At 42.4% G+C, this 24,660-nt stretch overlaps 1 protein-coding gene across 1 annotated transcript; it reads right to left on the minus strand.

Annotated features, from left to right (window-relative positions):
* Positions 1–561: 561 nt before the first annotated feature.
* LOC121571468 (choline transporter-like protein 4) lies at positions 562–23,981 on the minus strand. The gene is made up of 22 exons (XM_041882947.1): positions 23,710–23,981; positions 13,897–13,945; positions 13,594–13,667; positions 12,342–12,420; positions 11,928–12,027; positions 11,478–11,609; positions 11,217–11,277; positions 10,995–11,115; positions 10,065–10,148; positions 9,594–9,706; positions 9,302–9,424; positions 9,051–9,150; positions 8,837–8,929; positions 8,576–8,678; positions 8,111–8,373; positions 6,219–6,313; positions 4,923–5,026; positions 4,707–4,780; positions 4,474–4,544; positions 4,221–4,315; positions 2,461–2,545; positions 562–2,307 (listed from the first exon to the last, which is right to left on the minus strand). The coding sequence occupies exons 1-22, from the start codon at positions 23,762–23,764 to the stop codon at positions 2,198–2,200; spliced, it is 2,184 nt and encodes a 727-aa protein (XP_041738881.1). The 5' UTR covers positions 23,765–23,981; the 3' UTR covers positions 562–2,197.
* Between the last annotated feature and the right edge of the window lie 679 nt (positions 23,982–24,660).

Consider the following 24,660-nt stretch of genomic DNA (forward strand, 5'->3'; position numbering starts at 1 on the left):
CCTCAGGATCTCGTCACGGTATATCTGTGCATTAAAATTGCCATCGATAAAATGCAATTGTGTTCGTTGTCTATAGTTTATGCCTGCCCATACCATAACCCCACCGCCACCATGGGGCACTCTGTTCACAACGTTGACATCAGGTCTGCGATTGTGAGGCCGGTTGGACATACTGCCAAATTCCTTAAAACGACATTGGAGGCGGCTTATGGTAGAGAAATGAACATTCAATTCTCTGGCAACAGCTCTGGTGGACATTCCTGCAGTCAGCATGCCAATTGCACGCTCCCTCAAAACTTGAGACATCTGTGGCATTGTGATAAAACTGCACATTTTAGAGTGGCCTTTTATTGTCGCCAGCACAAGGTAGACCTGTGTAATAATCATGCTGTTTAATCAGCTTCTTGATATGCCACACCTGTCAGGTGGATGGATTCTTTTGGCAAAGGATAAATACTCACTAACAGGGATGTAAACAAATGTGTGCAACATTTTAGAGAAATAAGCTTTTTGTGTGTATGGAAAAATTCAGAGATCTTTTATTTCAGCTCATGAAACATGGGACCAACACTTTACATGTTGCGTTTCTATTTTTGTTCAGTGTATGTTCAAGCAGCTTATGCTCAGCTTCACAGTAAACTAAAATAGCTGGATCAGGTGTATGCCATCTATTGCTATGCTTGTAATATGATTATAGTTGAGCTGATCATATGACTAAGAGAACAAAAGTCAGAAACTCACGACCGGTTGCACAGGTTATTGTATACCCGCATATTGCAATGTAATACTATCAGTTGGGCCCTTTGTTTTGGTTGACCTGGATATTAACCTTTATTTTAATCATTTTCCAGAAAATAGAATTACAACAAAAATGTAAGCAATTGTCTGAGGATGGTGCTGGACCATCTGACATAAAAAGAAAAAGGGGAAAGTTTAATGAAGAAGTTTTAAAAATAAAGCTTAAAATCCAGGTCATGTGACATGATCAACCAAAACACAGGGCCTAATTATTACAAATGGTTTAACAGTAAAGGCACACGCTCTCATGTACTGGAACATTGACCGATCACGTGATGAGTCTCTCCTGAAGTAGATCACATGATACAATACATGACTGCAGACTCCCACGTGCATTTTCTCTCTGGGTCTCAGGAGACAAGAGGTTGAGGAATGTAGTGAGATTTTGACATGAGATATTGTGTAGTAGTATGTGAGGTAAATTAACATTGATCCTTGACAACTGAAATTCGTTGTGTTTAGTGCAGCCAAATGGATGGACACGCTCACTCTAGACAGAATTTGATTTGTTTCAGGGTCCAGTACTTAATAAGAATAGACATCTGGGCCCAGTCCAGACACCTCATACCTCTGACTTGCGATAAGTTCTGCTAAAGAGAGCTTTGTCTTCAGCGCCCATGTACAAGCGCCTGCAGCCTGCAAGTGTCATGATTCTCAACAGAGCATTTCAGAAGATCACATGCACCACTGCTTCAAGCAGATGTGTGAATTAAACCAGAGCTATTTTCCTATAGAGGAATCCATCATTACGCAAGGCAATATACATGTGATGTCAGCATGGATCAAAAAAATGTAATACCGTTATAAAAATCTTTAATAAATTGTCAAAATGATTAATAAATATCTACAATATTATATTCAATCAAAAAAAATTGAATCATAATAAAATTGTTAGTGTTACTTTAACAAATAAAAAACTGAGACCTTAAACTGAAATCATATACAGAGTACTGAGGATCATAAAAAAGTATTTAAAACAATTATGGCGATTATCTCTGTCTCAAAGGTTTTTGTTCTATCTGATAAATAATTAGTTGACTTGAGAAAACGGTCTCTTTTCTGAAAAAGAATAAGCACTGCAAGAGAATAAACATTTGGTTTTGGTCAGAGACTAATAAACAGCTCTAGCTTTGGTCACTTCAAATTGTTAGAAGGAATAGCTGGAATGTAAGAAAATATCTCTCATATCTATCACACTCGTGTGGACACACACGTAATCTCAAATTGAAAGTGCAGAAAAGTCATCAACTTTGTGTAAACTGAAGGTGTTATAAGGCTGAAATATTTAAAAAACAAAAATTATATTTCTAGGATGTGATGTTTCTAGGATATTTCTTGGTTGTTGAAAGTGACTGTGCTATACAGTGATTAATCTCAAGGCACTATTTCATCAATCCTTTCATTTGCCCTTTTTAGGTCCCTTGTTCTTTTTATTGAGGATTTTCATCAGGTTCTTGGACATGTAGTATGGCTTCTGCATCGTTCCGTCATGTCGCTCCAAGTCCTCCACTGTGAGAAAGGGAGCAAGAAAGAAGAGAGAAAATCAATAGACAGGCATGTTGAAAGATTTTTTTTGTGCAATGAAGCAAGAAATGTAGCAATGTAATGTGTGACTGCTCAGTATATGATACAGTGATGTGTTGCTGGAGGTGCTCTACTCACAGAAGCAGAGGAAGAGTGTGTCCACACACATGTTGTACACACTGAAGAATCCATGAGCAATGAGGTACGCTCCCACGACAACCACCTGTTACCACAAAGACATACACACCACTGTCAATTACTTTCTCTAACACACATTTAATTGATTGTTAACTGCTTCTCGTTCACTTCCACTATGGAGTGCCTTCGGAAAGTATTCAGACCCCTTTACTTTTTCCACATTTTGTTACATTACAGCCTTATTCTAAAATTGATTAAATCGTTTTTTTTCTCCCCTCATCAATCTACACACAATACCCCATAATGACTAAGCAAAAACGGAAATATCTCATTTACATAAGTATTCATACCCTTTACTCAGAACTTTGTTGAAGCACCTTTGGCAGCGATTACAGCCTCAAGTCTTCTTGGGTATCACGCTACAAGCTTTGCACACCTGTATTTGGGGAGTTTCTCCCATTCTTCTCTGCAGATCCTCTCAAGCTCTGTCAGGTTGGATGGGGAGTGTCGCTGCACAGCTATTTTCAGGTCTCTCCAGAGATGTTAGATCGGGTTCAAGTCCGGGCTCTGGCTGGGCCACTCAAGGAAATTCAGAGACTTGTCCCGAAACCACTCCAGCATTCTCTTGGCTGTGTGCTTAGGGTCGTTGTCCTATTGGAAGGTGAACCTTCGCCCCAGTCTAAGGTCCTGAGTGCTCTAGATCAGGTTTTCATCAAGGATCTCTCTGTACTTTGCTCCGTTCATCTTTCCCTCGATCCTGACTAGTCTCCCAGTCCCTGCCACTGAAAAACATCCCCACAGCATGATGCTGCCACCACCATGCTTCAACGTAGGGATGGTGCCAGGTTTCCTCCAGACATGAAGCTTGGCATTCAGGCCAAGTTCAATCTTTGTTTCGTCAGACCAGAGAATCTTGTTTCTCATGGTCTGAGAGTATTTAGGTGCCTTTTGGCAAAGTCCAAGTGGGCTGTCATGTGCCTTTTACTGAGGAGTGGCTTCCGTCTGGCCACTCTACCATAAAGGTCTGATTGGTGGAGTACTGCAGAGATGGTTGTCCTTTTGGAAGGTTCTCCCATCTCCACAGATAAACTCTAGAGCTCTGTCAGAGTGACGATCGGGTTCTTGGTCACATCCCTGACCAAGGCCCTTCTTCCCCGATTGCTCAGTTTGGCCGGGCGGCCAGCTCTAGGAAGAGTCTTGGTGGTTCCAAACTTCTTCCATTTAAGAATGATGGAGACCACTGTGTTCTTGGGTACATTCAATGCTGCAGACATTTTTTGGTACCCTTCCCCAGATCTGTGCCTTGACACAATCCTGTCTCGGAGCTCTACAGACAATTCCTTTGACCTCATGGCTTGGTTTTTGCTCTGACATGCACTGTCAACTGTGGGACCTTATATAGACAGGCGTGTGCCTTTCCAAATCATGTCCAATCAATTGAATTTACCACAGGTGGACTCCAATCAAGTTGTAGAAACATCTCAAGGATGATCAATGGAAACAGGATGCACCTGAGCTCAATTTCGAGTCTCATAGCAAAGGGTCTGAATACTTATGTAAATAAGGTATTTCTGTTTTTTATTTTTAGTAAATTTGCAAGAATTTATAAAAACCTGTTTGTCATTATGGGGTATTGTGTGTAGATTGATGAGGAACACTTTTAATTGAACCCATTTTAGAATAAGGCTGGTTCGTAACAAAATGTGGAAAAAGTGAAGGGATCTGAATACTTTCGAATGCACTGTATGACTGTCACTTACAATAATGGGCATCCAGTAATAGTTGAGCATTTCAGTACGGAAATTGCTGCCTGGTACTCTTATTCTGCCAGAGAAGAAAAAGAAAGCCAGGACACCTGAGAAGAGAAGAGGAGGATTGGTTCAAGATTTGATTAATTTAGACAGGTTATCCAATCACACTTCTGGCCTGTAAAATGCACCAAAGGAGCTCCTATTCAGAACTACGACCAATGATAACGCCATAATAATTATGTTGCCATTTATGTCCTCTTACCTACTCCTCCCACCACTAGCAGCTTCCCAAAGAACAGCAGCAGGTCTGTCACTTTATCTAGCACCACCACCCTGAGGAGAGAGGCATAGTCAGTGCGTCAGGGAAACACGTCACCAGCACTCAGCTATGGTTTCACAGCAGTCAATCAAATCCATGCAAATGTTCTTATGTAAGAGGGAAAAAACAAGTCTACACATTCCCACCGGCATACCAACCATTACTAGAACACACACCTGACAATGTTCCTCATTAGAAGCATGAATGCGTTTTTCGCGGAGACACAGAAGTTTTTTCCATATACGGCAATCTGTGGGAAAAAGAGGAATGTGTATTAGATACATAGCCTTAGCCTACCAGAAATACTCTACACTGGGGGAACTGAGGGAGAGAGATTGACAGACAGGTAGTTGTAGTTAACAGGTACATGTGATGATGTAGTGGAGACTGACCATGATGTAGGCGTTTCTATTGAGGAACTTGATGAACTTCTCCAAACACCAGAAGCAACACTTCAGACAGCACATGAGGAACCGAGCACAGGGGTTTTGAGCCGCTAGAGAGAAAGAGAAAGAGAGAAATAGTAACGGCGTCTTTTTGTAGGCACTAACTCCGCCATGGTTCGTTGGAAAAGCCTATGGGGAAATGAATGCCGTTTTTTGTAGGGTTTTTGGATAAACGCCAAAAAAAAGGTCTGTGGTATACACAGGCTTAGGAGATCTCATAAGTTTTGTTCTATGTGATAATCGGCATCAGCTAACGTCACTTTTTGTGAATTTAGAATAATTTATGTTATGTCTCCCGAGTGGCGTAGTGGTCTAAGGCACTGCATTACAGTGCTAGCTGCATTACAGTGCAGCTGTGCCACTAGAGATCCTGGTTCAAATCCAGGCTCTGTCGTAGCCGGCCGCGACCGGGAGACCCATGGGGCGGCGCACAAGTCGTCCAGGGTAGGGGAGGGAATGGCCGGCAGGGATGTAGCTCAGTTGGTAGAGCATGGCGTTTGCAACGCCAGGGTTGTGGGTTCGATTCCCACAGGGGGCCAGTATAAACAAATAATGTATGCACTCACTAACTGTAAGTCGCTCTGGATAAGAGTGTCTGCTAAATGACTGAAATGTAAATGTAAATAAAACCCCCCACATAAAGGCTTCTATTATCTCATACTTCTTTCTATAAGATCTCCTAAGCCTATGTTAACCTCAGTGTTTATTCAAAAACCCTATTCTTTCCCCATTCATGTTTCCCATAAGAATGGCTGAACAAACCAGAGGTAACTAATTTCCGGGTTTTAGGACTACAAGCTGTGGAGCTCCATTATCCTTACATTACTACATGCATTATGCGAGAGCTTGGCACATTTGACTAGTGGTGGGGGGGGGGTCTACTAAGATGGTCATACCAAGGATCATTTAGCTATTTGATTTTGAATTTTAGGACCCCTTTAGGTATAAATATATGTAATATTTGATGAAACATTGAATTTGCTATTAGATTCATACATGGAAAAACAGTCAATTTTTGTATCAAAAGGAAGTTTGTTTTAAAGTGTCTGTCCTATATCTGAGAGATAATTTCAATTATTTTATAAAACAGATATATCTCTAGCTTAAACAGACACATTGATGAGGATTTTTTCAATTACGCCAATTAGATTTCCGCAGGGGCGCGGACATCGACTCTAAGGGGTTAATCGGATAACAATAACCGGTTTCCAAGGGAAAATAAAAGGCGGCCTCCAGCCTTACCTCTGGTCTTGTGGTCCAGGTACTCCAGGATGATCCGAACTATCTGGATGAGGGTGAGGATCAGAGCACCAAACGCCAGGGAGCCAACGTGGTATCTAAGAGAAGAAACATAGACATAGGGGGAGAGAGGGAGTTAGTTGAATGGATAGCTAACAAAATACAAATTGGATTCTGGCTCAAAATGTAACTGTACAAGTACAGTTGAAGTCGGAAGTTTACATACACCTTAGCCAAATACATTTAAACTCAGTTTTTCACAATTCCTGACATTTAATCCTAGTACAAATTCCCTGTCTTAGGTCAGTTAGGATCACCACTTTATTTTAAGAATGTGAAATGTCAGAATAATAGTAGAGATAATTATTTATTTATTTCATCACATTCCCAGTGGGTCAGAAGTTTACATACACTCAATTAGTATTTGGTAGCATTGCCTTTAAAAATTGTTTAACTTGGGTCAAACGTTTCGGGTAGCCTTCCACAAGCTTCCCACAATAAGTTGGGTAAATTTTGGCCCATTCCTCCTGACAGAGCTGGTGTAACTGAGTCAGGTTTGTAGGCCTCCTTGCTCGCACACGCTTTTTCTGTTCTGCCCACACATTTTCTATAGGATTGAGGTCAGGTCTTTGTGATGGCCACTCCAATACCTTGACTTTGTTGTCCTTAAGCCATTTTGCCACAACTTTGGAAGTACTCTTGGGGTCATTGTCCATTTGGAAGACCCATTTGCGACCAAGCTTTAACTTCCTGACTGATGTCTTGAGATGTTGCTTCAATATATCCACATAATTTCCCTTCCTCATGATGCCATCTATTTTGTGAAGTGCACCAGTCCCTCCTGTAGCAAAGCACCCCCATAGCATGATGCTGCCACCCCTGTGCTTCACGGTTGGGATGGTGTTCTTCGGCTTGCAAGCACCCCCTTTTTCCTCCAAATATAACAAAGGTCATTATGGCCAAACAGTTCTATTTTTGTTTCATCAGACCAGAGGACATTTCTCCAAAAAGTACGATCTTTGTGCCCATGTGCAGTTGCAAACCGTAGACTGGCTTTTTTATGGCGGTTTTGGAGCAGTGGCTTCTTCCTTGCTGAGCAGCCTTTCAGGTTATGTCGATATAGGACTCGTTTTACTGTGGATATAGATACTTTTGTACCTGTTTCCTCCAGCATCTTCACAAGGTCCTTTGCTGTTGTTCTGGGATTGATTTGCACTTTCCACACCAAAGTACGTTCATCTCTAGGAGACAGAACGCGTCTCCTTCCTGAGCGGTATGACGGCTGCGTGGTCCCATGGTGGTTATACTTGCGTACTATTGTTTGTACAGATGAGCGCGGTACCTTCAGGCGTTTGGAAATTGCTCCCAAGGATGAACCAGACTTGTGGAGGTCTACAATTGTTTTTCTGAGGTCTTGGCTGATTTCTTTTGATTTTCCCATGATGTCAAGCAAAGAGGCACTGAGTTTGAAGGTAGGCCTTGAAATACATCCACAGGTACACCTTCAATTGACTCAAATTATGTCAATTAGCCTATCAGAAGCTTCTAAAGCCATGACATCATTTTCTGGAATTTTCCAAGCTGTTTAAAGGCACAGTCAACTTAGTGTATGTGAACTTCTGACCCACTGGAATTGTGATACAGTGAAATAATCTGTCTGTAAACAATTGTTTGAAAAATGACTTGTGTCATGCACAAAGTAGATGTCCTAACCGACTTGCCAAAACTCTAGTTTGTTAACAAGAAATTTGTGTAGTGGTTGAAAAACGAATTTTAATGACTCCAACCGAAGTGTATGTAAACTTCCGACTTCAACTGTATATGGTCTGTGGACCCTCAGGCAAGGAAAGGCACCACCACAGCCCTACTGCTGATACATGTGTCTACTCCCTTACCGTAGCGTGCGGATGAAGGCCTGGGACAGGGGGAAGGTGGGGATGTCCGAGGGCTTGCTGAAGGCCCAGTAGTAGGAGGCGAAGGCCCCGGCCAGGGTGCACTGGCCGAGGGCGATGACAAAGTTGATGCACCACAGGAAGGCCACCACGTTGTAGATCTGCAGGTTGAACAGGTTTCTCTGCAGCAGGCCCTCGTTGTTGTACTTTATGAAGATGCAGCGCGCCGACGGGCACCATGAGTAGTCTGTAGAGTTGTAGAATGTCTGAGGGAAAGACAGGAGGTGGGAGAGATGAAAGAGGAAGGGATGAGGTATGAATGGAGAGACGGAGAGGGGTCAAACAGATATTTTTTAAAATACGTAGACGGCTGAAGCAAGTATACACATTTTGTGTGCGTTTCTGATTTCTGAGTTGGGCTTTTCTGCATCTATCTCTATAGGGTCAAAGTTAGTCAGGGACACTTACCTGTGGGTCACAGGTCACATTGCCGCTGATTTGGCCACAGTTATCCTGAGTAGAGTTGAGAGCCACGACTTTGTACACTGGAATGCCTGAAGTGGCCAGATACCTAAACATCTTCTGTTAAGTGGGTTAACGATACCGTGGAGTTTGTAGACAGTGCTCAGTGGAACACAGATACAAAACAGACCTTATGATTATTTGTCATAAAATTATAATAGGCATTGTAAAATACCCAAAAATATTTACACGACTGTGAGAGGATACAGAGCAGTGATGCCCCAGTAGGTCACACACACCACCAGGAGAACAAAGGTGACGAGAGGGTAGAACAGCGTAGACATCATGTGACTGACAGCCCTGTGAAACATTACAGTTACAGTACGTGTGCTGAAAAGTTAGGTTGTAACGCAATATTGGTCGAATATTTGTCACAGGGCCAGTACGTGTAATCCTGGCTCATATATCTAACTTGACTCACTTGCTGGACTCCTGAATGAGAGCGATGGCGATGAGGATTCTGGTCCGCAGAAAGATCAAGGTCAGGAGAAGAATGCCCTCTACCACAGACAGGATTATCACTGAGAGAGAGAGAAATAATAAGAGAGAGAGAGGGAGTAAGTAGATAGGTCAACACAACGGTACAATGTTGTCAACAGAAAGGCATGTCTGTCAGTCTGTGTACAGAGGAAAATAGAGACATAAAAAGAACACGTGTAATATCAGACTCACAGAAGGCCAGCCAGGTCTCCTTGACCTGAAGGTAGACCTTGAAGTCGGTGGTGAAGCCTATGTCAGTGATGGAGACGGTCGACTTGCTGTAGTTGTCGTATTCCCACCAGCAGTGATATATACCTACAGACAGACAGACAGACAGACAGAGAGAGAAATAAGATGCTTTAACCACCCTGAAAAGTCCATGTTCTTAAACCACTGTGACCTACATATAGACCTACTAGAGAGAGTACACTACAAACATGTTAGTAGACATATTATTACCACACTGATATTATCAATGACTTACCATAGGCACCTACTGCCAACACTCCAAATATAAGGACCCAGACCATAACAGGGGCGATGAACCGCAACAGAAGGAGGAACAGAAAACTGACCACCATGGCTATGACTAGAGCACTGAGGAAGGAGAGGAGAGATGTACACAGCAGAGTAAGAGAGAGGATTGGAAGAGCGGAGAGAGGGTAAAAGGAGGTAGGCGAGAACAAAAATAAGAACAATGAAGAGAAAGGAGATACATTTCAGGTCATTGGTATCATTGGTAAGCATGCCATCTCTAATAAATGTTAGCTTCTTTTGAAGCAGTCTAATATTTAATGAGTTGAATTTGTGTAAAGTGAAAGATTGGCCGAGAAGATGAGCGACAATGCAAACTTTTACGGTTAGTACAGCACAATGGAAATGGTGAATTGACAAGTAACTGGCAGTAGGGTGTAGTTTGATGGGAGTTGAAAATGAGCCCAAGAGAGAGACTCACGCGATGATCCACTGCCATGATGATGCAAAGTCCTCAAAGATTCTCACTCCGACCTCCTTGGCATTGAAGCCATTTACTATGTCACTACAAGACAGGGAAAAGACATGTTAATGCTAGTAATTACTGACAATGTCTCTGACACAAAACAGCATGCTGCAGAGTATTACACGATAAATAAAGATAAAAGCAGAGAAGATTTATAAGTACAAGAGGAGATGAGAGGAACAAAGAAATAAGTATGAAGAGGTTTCTTTGTAATAGTACATTCATGCATTGATGGCATTTATAGAGCTCAATACAAAGAGAGGGTAACATTAAAAGCTTTCTTTGACTGCTGGTATTCAGTACCAGTCAGTGTATTGATTACTACAGCACATTGAGGGGTAATTTGGGAGGTTGTACAACTACAGCCCACTGACAGTTCCTTGGGTTGTTTCTGTATCAAATACTAACAAGCACCCACTATTACACCTGCTCATGTGTTTTACAAGTCTAATAGCCTACTTATATTTAGTCTTATTTTTAGTTTATCACATTTTAAAATGACCACTCAGGTCTGGACATCATGGTCAGACTCAGTGTTCATATTATCCTCAGAATCAACCCAAGGGTTTATGTGGGTTGATTCTGTACTAAAAGCTAGTACTAAAAGCAATGTTCTAGCTATGTGCAAGGGTACTACTGGAGCTAAATGACTAGGAGGGTATGGCTAAGGGCTACCACTATCATAAAGCAAGACACCGACTCACAAACATGCTAACACAGGTCTACGTCTACACACAGGAACTAGTCTACTATATTGATGTGAGATCAATATAACTCACTCAATCAGGGACCTTTCACTGGCAGTGAGAGAGAGATAATGGGTTATTAATGGGTATTTACAGTGTGTGTGTGTGTGTGTGTGTGTGTGTTTGTAACACCCCCTACCCTGTGGCGTTCCTGATGCCATTGACTGTATCATTGATGCTTGATGGCAAGCCTGGCGTATTGGCAAAGTCATTAGGAATATTTTTCAGTGCGCCAACATCAGGTATGCATCTTCCCAGCACTAGACAGAGGAAAACATTTGAAATGTTTACATTTAACGACTTAAAAGCATCTAGATCTGTAATGATGAAAGTAAATATTAAAAAAGAAAGGCACACTCACCAGAGATTGTAGGAGTGTAGAAGAACGGGCACAGCTCTTGATCCACAATTTCTTTTACTTTCTGAGAGGCAAAGAAAAAAAAGGATAACCTAGCATCTTTAGCTACACTGAGTAAAAAACAACTAGGAAAACCCTCCTGTTAAATCTATTTCCAGAAGATAGTCCAAAGGCTTTGAGGAAGTCAGTGAAAAACAATGATCAATGAAAGCCTATCTAAAGATGTGAATTTACAAACCTCCGTAAGAATAGGATGGGACTTACCAGTGTAGTTGTTGCTAGGTCAAAGGATGGCACGCAGAGTGATTGGTTGAAGTATTCTTGTGGCTTCGCATCCGTTGAGTAGGCAACAGGATTCAGAGCCCAGAACACATCTGGGCACTTTTCCACACACACCTGCAGGGTGAGGAAAGAAGATTTCTTCACTTTGTGACGTAAACGTGATGCCTGTCCCAGATATGCAGATACACATGACATTTTGGGACGTAGAGACCAGGAAAGAAAGACCTCACACAAATGAAAATGAAATAGAAGACCACTTGTATGATGTGCCCAGCTGCTTGGTGAAGACATTACATATACATACCATTTGACCCAGGTACTTACTAGTGTATAAACACACAATGGGAAATTGGAGATGTGCACAGAGTTCCTTATTACACCTGACATCAGCCTTTAGAGAAACTAGGATATTATAGTGTGATGTTACTGTACCTGTGTGGTGGGGCACTGTAACCCATTAAGGACGGCGGCCATGATGTTGAGTGATGTGGCACATTTCAGTATGTCAAAGTAGAACACACTGGGTTTAGCTCTGCGAAAGGAAAAGTTACCAGTGAGGAAGGAGTCTGTGAGTACAATGCAAACTATGCATTCTGAATGAAATATATAATATGACAGTTCAGTATGTAGTGAGGCATGCCAAAATTGAATTATTAACCCAGATTAAATGTCTGACTTGATTGGCCAAATATTCTGCTTTTATCTGTTGCATTTATGGCAAAAATGCATGATTAGTAAATTCACATTACATAACCTCAAGTGTTTTGAACTTCTGAATAAAATAATACTTGATGGTTCATAAAGGATTTCAAGTTCAAACACATCAAACACCAGAGAGGTCCTTACTCATTGAGACCGATGCCACAGAACATTCCGGTAGAGTTCCGTGGGTAGAGGACGTGCCGGGGATCACCATAAAGCCAGGCTGGTAGAAATATAAAAACAAAAAACACATCAACATCTAATAGAGAGGTGGGGACACCAATACATTTACCACAGTCAAAGAACACATGAGCCAATTACTCATAAATGTGTCATAAAGGCAACCAAATGAACATTCAAACCTCATTTACATCAACTACTTGGCTTTGGTCGTTTTATATACTAAACCCCCACCCACCTCTTTTCAATAAAAGGCCAACTGTATATCCGGTCAATGCACAATATCCTATCACATTAATCACATACTAAGCTATTTATATTGGCCATATATTCATATGACCTCCTTTCCTATCAGGCCTCTCTATTGATTCTAGATAAGGCAGAGTGTGTGGCTACTGGAATGTGTTTGATGACAGGTCATGGATGTCGTGGGTGAGGGTGAGCTCTGCTTTGGAACGGGTCTTTGGAACCACTATGGGTGGGAGTCAGGGGAGAGGGAGGCCTTTCGACCGAAAGACAGAAAAAGGAGGAGAATATCAAGGCCATAGAGATACCTTATAATACTAGATAAGGGTGAGGGTATAGACTTTGAAGAGGGGAAAAGTCAGGAAATCATAGAATCAATGACAAGCTTATGTTTTCAGTGCACTCTCAATAATGGAGTTGATGTTCTCACTTGTGATTGGCGTTTTGACGAGCTGTTGGAATTGAGTAAGGGACCAAGGTGGTGGTCCTCTGTAGCTCAGCTGGTAGAGCACGGCGCTTGTAACGCCAAGGTAGTGGGTTCGATCCCCGGGAGGTAGTGGGTTCGATCCCCGGGACCACCCATACACAAAAATGTATGCACGCATGACTGTAAGTCGCTTTGGATAAAAGCGTCTGCTAAATGGCATATTATTATTATTTATTATTATGTCACTGTTGTTTTGTTTAGCGAGTATGGCCGGACTGTGCGTTCAGCCTGCTAATACTACATTTACATAGGGCATTATGGAGAGAGTTTCAAAAGGGACATAAGAGTGATAAAGAGAGGTTGACAGCCAGAGAGAGATAACGCCAGGAATCAGATGTCATGTAATGGCGAGAGAGAGAGAGAGAAAGAAAGAAAGAAAGAAAATAATTATCATACAGAATAAGTATGTGTGTATGAGTGTGTGTGAGAGAAAGAGAGAGAGGGTCTGAGAGAGGTGGGAGGTGCATAGAGGGCCCATCTTACCCAAAATCCCCACCACCATGTAGCCAAGGATCACGACCATGAAGAGAACACAGCAGATGATATCAGTGCAGCCTCTGAGGGAGAATGGAGAGACAATAATACACAAAGTGATTTTGAGCATTACTGTGGCATAGATGCCCCAAGGCAGAAATATGTGACAGAAAGTATGCCTACCAAAGGCACTTTAGACATACAATGGACAATTTTCATACAGAGATAGATTGGTAGTTAGGGCTAGGCTCTGTAGTCTTTGTAGAGAGCAAGAGACAAAATGAGTGAGAGATACTTAGTGGAAGAGGCTACCTTTTCCGAATGGGTCCATTGAAGGTGGGGTCATACTGAGCAGGTTGCCCTGAAAAGAAAAACGCAGAGAGATAATGGGTCAATAACAGAATTTAACTGTCTTTTCTGAAGGTATTTTCTTCAAAATAAATGTCAAGCTATTTATGCACATTCAGTGACTGCACATGAACACACAAAAACCTTTATCAAAATGCTGATAGGAGTCAGATTAGATAGAACACATAGGGAAAACATCTCTCGGTAATGGCATTTTGCATTGATATTCAAAAGAGCTCCACTGTGTGTGAGATTCTACGGAGAGAATTGCATGCCTGTGAGTTTGAGGGTTTATTGTTGCTAAGCAACGAGAGTGGCCTTTGTTAGTATGCACCTCATTGCGTTAATGAGTGACAGCTTGAGGAGGAGGAAATGGAGCAAAAAGAATAAGACCTTGACACTCCTTTATATAAATTAGCAAGTGGTACAATCTGTACAGTACACTGGAGAGTTGTGGTGGTGACGACGGGGTTATGATGATGACTGGGTTACGGGAATTACATTGCTTAGAGTCACTTCCTGGAACACTAGAGCAACTCTTAACAGTTGGCCAATGAAGACAAACAGAGAGCAAGAGATGGTGAAAGAGATCTATTAAGATATATTTTTCATCATCTCTCCCTTCTTATCTCTACATTGCATAAGTCAATGTATTTATGACAGATTTGATGGTTTATGCACCCTTAAAAGAAAAGGTAGCCTAAAACGAAAGAGAAGGGGCAGTATGTGATGGGGGAGATTTTAATTGAATTTGAATTCAAAGATGGAGGAAGCATGCTCAAAGCAGAGCAGTGAATTTTTAAAAGGGATGCTTAGATGCATAAATAAAATATTCCATCCGACATTTTCCACTGAAAACCTGCGTGTCATAGTCACTCACAACTAGGGCCGGGATGATACCAGCATCACGTTACTCGTTAGTATCATGGCAAGGAACCAAAACACAAAGCGGATTTAACTTCTTTAGGAAAACAGCCCTAATGTTGGAAACAAAGATCACATTTATTTTATTTTCCAAGCTATAGCACACAATATATTACATACAGCAGGTTAATGGACCACAGAGTTTGGTTTGCTTCGTGTTTTCATTTTTGCCATGGAAAAGATATTGCGATACTGTTACGTCACAGCCCTACTCACTCTCATTCCCCTTATCACAATAAGCAATTACCTTAGTTTGGTCTATATCCTGCTTGGCAAGCCAAACATTTCTAAGAGAGGTTGTTATTGGTTCCTTATCTCCTCACAATAAACCAATCGAAATCCCAGAATAAAATGCCTTTATAAAATGACAAATTAAAGATACAGCACCTGTTGAACATTGCACTTCTGTCCGAGGAATTTGCAGTTGAGCATGAGATTTACTTTGTTCATTTTCAAGTCTAGTTGGCCATTACACCAATCACTGATTGTAAGCACGCAAAGCCCTCATGTCTACAATGAAGTCAGCAACTATGGCTTTGAGTTAGTGAATTTACATTTACATTTACATTTACATTTACATTTTAGTCATTTAGCAGACGCTCTTATCCAGAGCGACTTACAGGAGCAATTAGGGTTAAGTGCCTTGCTCAAGGGCACATTAACGTCATTTAGCAGACGCTCTTAGCCAGAGCGACTCACCAATTTGTGAGTCGGCCTGTAGGCCTGTTCATTAGGTCCATGGCCTACAATGTCTCACTCAGAGTTATACTTTAAGAAGCTCTAAATAGCTTTGTAGTGAGTACACAATAAATGTATAGGATGTTGACAATCATACTGTTTGTTTTGCGACTACTAACTACAAAGCCTACTGTATGAAAGATTTAAAATGAGGCACGCTGTTGGCTTCCAACTGACAGAATACACATAACCTTAGTGAAAGTCAGGGAGAAGGAATGTGGATATCCTGAACAAAGAAACCTGTTCCTCTGCTTTCATTGCCGGCTGTAAATGAATATCAGATTACAGCAGAATACAAAGCTGTCTTTTTGGGGCAAATCCCTACCTGGAAACTGACTGGCAGTGACCCTTTCCTGATGTAGTGTTTATTCTCCCTGGTTTTTACCACTGTCTGCTCCACTAAATAATATGGCATAAAGCATTTTGGATTCTACAAAACTTGGACCACAGACGTCAGGACATTTTTACTACAGTATTTTGCCCCAAACAATGAATATCTCTGTATGTGAGTTCAAGTCATTTGGCTTGACCTTGGATAGAGTGGTGACGTAAAAGGATCAACCATTTTTTGTTCAATTAGAGGTATACACGTGGAGGTATTGCTGTATGGGTTATGATGTGGTTCTGTGATTACTTTTTGGGAGGGTATGTTAATTATTGTGCACACAGTGAGGTAGGCTCTATGACTGTATATATGAATGGACAAAGCCATCGATCACGTGACACCCTTCATTCGTATGTGAAGACGCAATAGTGCATTGAAGCCAAATGAAGTCGGTTAAGATGATGTCTCTTGGGAGACATAACCTGCACAGTTTGAGCTACTCCAGGAAGTGGCATTGCAGGCTAATTCAGTGCTGCACCCTCTCATCGAGTAACTCAAGTTGAAGGCCGACAGGGGTACTGCCGGCTGCCATTAGCAACTGCACTGCATTCAGAAAGTATTCAGACTCTTCCTTTTCCCAAAATTTTGTTACGTTAAAATGGGTTAAAGACATTTTTTTCCTCATCAATCAACACACAATACCCCATAATGACAAAGTCAAAACATGGTTTTTAATTTTGTTTAGCAAATTTATTAACCCTTTGCTATGAGACTCAAAATTGAGCTCAGGTGCATCCTGTTTGCATTGATCATCCTTGAGATGTTTCTACAACTTGATTGGAGTCCACCTGTGGTAAATTCAATTGATTGGACATGGTTTCAAATCAAATCAAATTTGATTGGTCACATACACATGTTTAGCAGATGTTATTGCGGGTGTAGCGAAATGCTTGCATTTCTATCTCCAACAGTGCAGTAATATCTAACAATTCAACAATACACACAATCTAAAAGTTAAAGAAATATATAAATATTAGGATGAGCAATGTCGGAGTGGCATAGACTAAAATACAGTAGAATAGAATACAGTATATACATATGAGATGAGTAAAGCAAGAATATGTCAACATTATTCAAGTGACTAGTGTTCCATTATTAAAGTGGCCAGTGATTTCAGCCTCTAAGGTGCAGGGTTACATAACCGGGTGGAAGCTGCCTAGTGATGGCTATTCAACATTCTGATGGCCTTGTGATAGAAGCTGTTTTTCAGTCTCTCGGTCCCGGCTTTGATACACCTGTACTGACCTCGCCTTCTGGGTGATAGTGGGGTGAACAGGCAGTGGCTCGGGTGGTTGTTGTCCTTGATGATCTATTTGACCTTCCTGTGACAGGTAGCTTGCCCCCGTGATGCGTTTATGCAGACCGCACCACCCTCTGGAGATCCCTGCGGTTGCGGGCGGTGCAGTTGCCATACCAGGCGGTGATACAGCCCGACAGAATGCTCTCAATTGTGCATCTGTAAAAGTTTGTGAGTGTTTTAGGTGCCAAGCCACATTTATTCAGCCTCCTGAGGTTGAAGAGGTGCTGTTGCACCTTCTTCACCACACTGTCTGTGTGGGTGGACCATTTCAGATCGTCAGTGATGTGTACGCCGAGGAACTTGACGCTTTCCACCTTCTCCACTGCGGACACGTCGATGTTGATAGGGGCGTGCTCCCTCTGCTGTTTCCTGAAATCCACGATCAGCTCCTTTGTTTTGTTGACGTTGAGTGAGAGATTATTTTTCTGGCACCACACTCCCAGGGCGCTCACCTCCTCCCTGTAGGCTGTCTCGTCATTGTTGGTAATCAGGCCTACTACTGTTGTGTCGTCTGTAAACTGGAGGCATGCATGGCCATGCAGTCATGGGTGAACAGGGAGTACAGGAGGGGGCTGAGCACGCACCCTTGTGGGGCCCCTGTGTTGAGGATCAGTGAAGTGGAGGTGTTGATGCCTACCTTCACCACCTGGGGGCTGCCCGTCAGGAAGTCCAGGACCCAGTTGCACAGGGCGGGGTTCAGACCCAGGGCCCCGACCTTAATGATAAGCTTGGAGGATACTATGGTGTTGAATGCTGAGCTATAGTCAATGAACAGCATTCTTACATAGGTATTCCTCTTGTCCAAATGGGATAGGGCAGTGTGCAGTGCGATGGCGATTGCATCGTCTGTGGATCTATTGGGGCGGTAAACAAATGTAAGTGGGTCTAGGGTGTCAGGTAAGGTAGAGGTGATATGATCCTTAACTAGCCTATCAAAGCACTTCATGATGACAGAAGTGAGTGCTACGGGGCGGGGCGAGTCATTTAGTTCAGTTACCTTTGCTTTCTTGGGTACAGTGGGGACAGCAGACAGTTTCTTGAAGCAAGTGGGGACAGCAGACTGGGATAGGGAGAGATTGAATATGTCCATAAACACTCCATTTGGAAAAGCATACACCTGTCTATATAAAAGGTCCCACAGTTGACAGTGCATGTCAGAGCAAAAACCAAGCCATGAGGTCAAAGGAATTGTCCGTAGAGCTCCGAGACAGGATTGTGTCGAGGCACAGATCTCGGGAAGGGTACCAAAAAATGTCTGCAGCATTGATGGTCCCCAAGAACAGTGGCCTCCATCATTCTTAAATGGAAGACGTTTGGAACCACCAAGACTCTTCCTAGAGCTGACCACCCAGCCAAACTGAGCAATCGGAGGAGAAGGGCCTTGGTAAGGGAGGTGACCAAGAACCCAATGGTCACTCTGACAGAGCTCCAGAGTTCCTCTGTGGAGATGGGAGAACCTTCCAGAAGGGCAACCATCTCTGCAGCAATCCAGCAATCAGACCTTTATGGTAGAGTGGCCAGACGGATGCCACTCCTCAGTAAAATACACATGACAGCCCGCTTGGAGTTTGCCAAAAGGCACCTAATGGACTCTAACCATGAGAAACAAGATTGAACTATTTGGCCTGAATGCCAAGCTTCACGTCTGGAGGAAACCTGGCACCATCCCTACGGTGAAGCATGGTGGTGGCAGCATCATGCTGTGGGATGTTTTTCAGTGGCAGGGACTGGGAGACTAGTCAGGATCGAGGGAAAGATGAACGGAGCAAAGTACAGAAAGATCCTTGATGAAAACCTGCTCAGGACCTTAGACTGGGGCGAAGGTTCACCTTCCAACAGGACAACGACCCTAAGCACACAGCCAAGACAATGCAGGATTGGTTTCGGGACAAGTCCTTGAATGTCCTTGAGTGGCCCAGCCAGAGCCCGGACTTGAACCCGATCTAACATCTCTGGAGAGACCTGAAAATAGCTGTGCAGCGACGCACCCCATCCAACCTGACAGCGCTTGAGAGGATCTGCAGAGAAGAATGGGAGAAACTTCCCAAATACAGGTGTGCCAAGCTTGTAGCGTCATACCCAAGAAGACTCAAGGCTGTAATTGCTGCCAAAGGTGCTTCAACAAAGTACTGAGTAAAGGGTCTGAATACTTATGTAAATGTCATATTCCATTATTTTTGTCAGTTTTTGCTTTGTCATTATGGGGTATTGTGTGTACATTGGTGAGGGGGGAAAAAAACAATTTAATCAATTTCAAAGATTTTACTGAGTTACAGTTCATATAAGGAAATCAGTCAATTGAAATAAATTAATTAGGCCCTAATCTATGGATTTCACATGACTGGGCAGGGGCGCAGGCATGGTTGGGCCTGGGAGGGCATAAGCCCACCCACTGGGGAGCCAGACCCAGCCAATCAGAATGAGTTTTTCCCCACAAAAGGGCTTTATTACAGACAGAAATAGGTTCAAGGACATACATATGGTGTATTAGAAGCAATTATTGGTACCATGATTTTCCTCAACAACTAAAAATTATTTACACAAAGATCGACCACGAAGATTGCAATTTTCCATTCACTATAATGGGGATATCCTGTTTTCCGCTAACAATGCCTGCAGTACAACTTCCGTGGCTTCAATGAGAGGGGCCAGTCGTCCTCCCCTGTCAAGGCCAGCATAAGTCAACTAATTAAGTGATAAACTTTTGACTGTGCGACTATGGGTACACACACACCCCACCCTCTTCTTACGCAGAAAGGGAGTGCTTAAGGAAAGGATTTAGCTACTAGCTTGCCTAGTCTTTAAATCACCCATTCCCTCAGTCAGCCTAAGTTCACTATTTTGTGGAGCTTGCTAATACATAACCTTATGGTGCCTCTAGAGAACAGAGAGAGCGCAGGTGACCTAGAAGACATTTTTTGTTCTAACAGCATCTCAAATTAACATAAACCAGGCCAGGACCAGCACCAATTATTAGTGACAAAATTTGTATCAATATTAGTAGAAGCAGCTGAGGTGAAAAATTTGTCGGGTGTCTGTCTAGTTTAATCATTGGCTTTCAAACGTGGTTTTCCAATGTTCTATGGTGCTTGCCTAGTTCACCTCAGACAAACAACTGGTCAATGATTAGCAGGCCATTACTGTAGACTTTTCAGTATTTACCACACCAAAATTATTTCTAAATAGTAAACTTGACATCAGAACACAAAACACCGCTGCTTTTGACCAGGATGAAAAAACACTTAAAGTTTGACCTCTCAATCAAATGCAACTTTCCCCCCAAAAGCAGCATAATTAAGGAAGCAGAGGCTGGAATAACTCCTCATAAGATTGCAAAGGAACAAAGTTGCCTAGTCTAAGTGGTAGGGAGAACCCCTGTGAATCCACTTCCTTCTTAGGAAACAGGATGGACACCTTTACCTATCCAAGAGGCAGCTGAATTTACATGGAATGGCAGCGCCAGAATGTCAATAGACTATTCATCTCATGCAAACAACTGGGCTTGTGGCCCAAATGGCACCCTATTCCCGACATAGTGCACTACTTTTGAGAGCCCTATGGGCCCTGTTCAAAAGTAGTGCACTATATACAGTGAGGGAAAAAGTATTTGATCCCCTGCTGATTTTGTACATTTGCCTACTGACAAAGACATGATCAGTCTATAATTTTAATGGTAGGTTTATTTGAACAGTGAGAGACAGAATAACAACAAAAAAATCCAGAAAAACACATGTCAAAAATGTTATAAATTGATTTGCATTTTAATGAGGAAAATAAGTATTTGACCCCTCTGCAAAACATGATTTAGTACTTGGTGGCAAAACCCTTGTTGGCAATCACAGAGGTCAGACGTTTCTTGTAGTTGGCCACCAGGTTTGCACACATCTCAGGAGGGATTTTGTTCCACTCCTCTTTGCAGATCTTCTCCAAGTCATTAAGGTTTTGAGGCTGACGTTTGGCAACTCGAACCTTCAGCTCCCGCCACAGATTTTCTATGGGATTAAGGTCTGGAGACTGGCTAGGCCACTCCAGGACCTTAATATGCTTCTTCTTGAGCCACTCCTTTATTGCCTTGGCCGTGTGTTTTGGGTCATTGTCATGCTGGAATACCCATCCACGACCCATTTTCAATGCCCTGGCTGAGGGAAGGAGGTTCTCACCCAAGATTTGACGGTACATGGCCCTGTCCATCGTCCCTTTGATGCGGTGAAGTTGTCCTGTCCCCTTAGCAGAAAAACACCCCCAAAGCATGTTTCCACCTCCATGTTTGACGGTGGGGATGGTGTTCTTGGGGTCATAGGCAGCATTCCTCCTCCTCCAAACACGGCGAGTTGAGTTGATGCCAAAGAGCTCGATTTTGGTCTCATCTGACCACAACACTTTCACCCAGTTCTCCTCTGAATCATTCAAATGTTCATTGGCAAACTTCAGACGGCCCTGTATATGTGCTTTCTTGAGTAGGGGGACCTAGCGGGTGCTGCAAGATTTCAGTCTTTCACAGTGTAGTGTGTTACCAATTGTTTCTTGGTGACTATGGTCCCAGCTGCCTTGAGATCATTGACAAGATCCTCTTGTGTAGTTCTGGGCTGATTCCTCACCGTTCTCATGATCATTGCAACTCCACGTGGTGAGATCTTGCATGGAGCCCCAGGCCGAGGGAGATTGACAGTTATTTTGTGTTTCTTCCATTTGCGAATAATCGCACCAATTGTTGTCACCTTCTCACCAAGCTGCTTGGTGATGGTCTTGTAGCCCATTCCAGCCTTGTGTAGGTCTACAATCTTGTCCCTGACATCATTGGAGAGCTCTTTGGTCTTGGCCATGGTGGAGAGTTTGGAATCTGATTGATTGATTGCTTCTGTGGACAGGTGTCTTTTATACAGGTAACAAGCTGAGACCCCCTTTAAGAGTGTGCTCCTAATCTCAGCTCATTACCTGTATAAAAGACACCTGGGAGCCAGAAATCTTTCTGATTGAGAGGGGGTCAAATACTTATTTCCCTCATTAAAATGCAAATCAATTTATAAAATTTTTGAAATGTGTTTTTCTGGATTTTGTTGTTGTTTATTCTGTCTCTCACTCTTCAAATAAACCTACCATTAAAATTATAGACTGATCATTTCTTTGTCAGTGGGCAAACGTACAAAATCAGCAGGGGATCAAATACTTTTTTTCCCTCACTGTAGGGAATAGGGTGCAATTTGGGACACAGCCCTTGAGTAAGGTGGACAGGTAATATAATAATATGCCATTTAGCAGACGCTTTTATCCAAAGCGACTTACAGTCATGCCTGCATACATTTTATGTTTGTGTATGGGTGGTCCCGGGGATCGAACCCACTACCTTGGCGTTACAAGCGCCATGCTCTACCAGCTGAGCTACAGAGGACCACTAAGGCAGTGAGCCTTTATACACACACATAGGCACACTCAGAGATGGACATATGCAAAACATGGCTCCATAAGAACACCACCACAACTCACAGAAGACTGACAGAGAATGAATGCCTTAGGGGGGGCTTTGGGGGCTTGGGGACTTGGGGTCTCAACTTACTGTTGAGAGTTAGAATAGTAGAACACATAAGGTGCAATCTCGAAATTTGGTTGTGCATCACCAGTTTTTCTCATGTTATGTCAGTCACGGATAGTCAGTCAATTAGCCCATATCAGCTAACAATTAGATTGCTAAACTAGTTTAGCAGCCAGCTATCTAAACTTGTCATCATGGTTGAATTACCGGCCAGGGGGCCCCCATTGATTTTGTTAGTCAGTCTCACTCAGATATCATATGGATGTGGGTACATAGACCCGCGAGCAACTGCGGCCCCTCATGATGAGTTCAGATTTTTTGTGGCCCCCACCCCAATCAAAGTTGCCCATCCCTGCCATAGAATATCAGCTACAGGTGCACTTCCGTTTTATTCAGCGGAGTTAGAAAGTTTATGTTATGTAGCCAACTGTAATGTTTATTGAATATTGATTTTATATCACAGATTGCATTTATATATCAATAATATCTTTACAGTTTGAAAGATGCAATAACCAAATATATTATTGATGTAGTATTTTGGTAAAATACATCATCAATATTGTATTTGCATCATGAAAACAATTAATATCAACTTTGCCTATAACTACATTGTATGTACATCTTGAATAATAAGCAATTGACAATGTCACAAATTGTTAATCGGCTACTCAAATATGCTGTCATCGGCTATAGGCCCAAATGTGACACATCTAGTAAAGAAGTAGCCTAATAGGGTCTGTGTTTTCATCACTGAAAAAAGGCAAACAGGCTAGACTAGAGACAAATAAATAAAAATAAACATTTTCATTGTAGAAATATGACAGAAAATATGACACTATTATGTGAAGTTCGACAAATACTAGCCCAGGTAACGTAACCTGCGATGTGAAATGAACTCACCATATTCCGACGAATCTACGGAATCCAAGCTCTCTTCCTTCACTTTTTTACCCATTTCCTATCCTTTCCTCCACCTCTACTAGTTTATATTGGTCTAAAACGTTCCAATTGCCAGGTAAATCAAGTCGAAGTTAAATAATCAAAAAGTATAAAACTACGTTTTAAAGGTGTTACTACACCTGTGTGCACAATAAAAAACAAACTTGCTTTGAATAAAATCTTACTCCCTCGCGCTCCAGTAACTATGGTTGTGACATCACGAACGCACCTGTGGGATGCGCACTCAGCAAGAAAACCACATAATGTCAGGAAGGATTTCACTTCTCCAACAAAGCAGTAAAGAGTAAGAGCCAATTTATGCTTGATCCGAAAATGTGGTCGGAGGCCCCGTATGGATGGTGTGACGCAATAGCGGCGCCTTTGGAAGCACGCAGAGGCCAATTTGAGCTCTGTACCGCATCGCTGTATGACTCAAATTTTGTAGCTAACAATGTGGAGGGCTCCGTATAACTCCGCATTGACATGATTGGTTGATGGTAGGTGAGGGCGGGAGGTCCTGTATAAACACAAACTCACTTCCTTGACAACAGCGCTGCTCGGCGAAGCGCAAGAAGTATGAATGCCCTGACTTCTGCAGAGGCCATATCACCGTAAATGATGCACAGCCAATACAGATGTCGGATTGACCATGAGGTGCCTTTAACTATGTGACTACTGCTTTTGAATAGGCATGTGCAACTTTGATGTCATAATGCTTTGTAATGACCAGAAAATTCGTTTTCATACATTTATCTAGCATCTCCCATGTAGGGTTTTCCACAAATGCTTCCAACTTAAAGTCCATCCCTTACGAAAACAGATTGCAGTCAGAGTGCAGTATAACTGCAGTTATTCTTCAATAACTGCGTCCAAAATACCACAGTCGACTGCAGTTACAAAACATGTTTTTTT

The sequence above is a fragment of the Coregonus clupeaformis genome, chromosome 8, assembly GCF_020615455.1.
Source record: "Coregonus clupeaformis isolate EN_2021a chromosome 8, ASM2061545v1, whole genome shotgun sequence".
Lineage (NCBI taxonomy): Eukaryota > Metazoa > Chordata > Actinopteri > Salmoniformes > Salmonidae > Coregonus > Coregonus clupeaformis.

What these genes read in the sequence shown, in the direction of transcription:
- LOC121571468 (XM_041882947.1), bottom strand. Translation starts at nt 23,764, where the DNA reads ATGGGTAAAAAAGTGAAGGAAGAGAGCTTGGATTCCGTAGATTCGTCG. An exon ending in TACAGTGCCCCACCACACAG is followed by an intron (nt 11,610 to 11,927) that starts GTACAGTAACAT and finishes CTCACCCTGCAG; the next exon opens with GTGTGTGTGGAAAAGTGCCC. An exon ending in CTAATGAGGAACATTGTCAG is followed by an intron (nt 4,545 to 4,706) that starts GTGTGTGTTCTA and finishes CTCTCTCCTCAG; the next exon opens with GGTGGTGGTGCTAGATAAAG.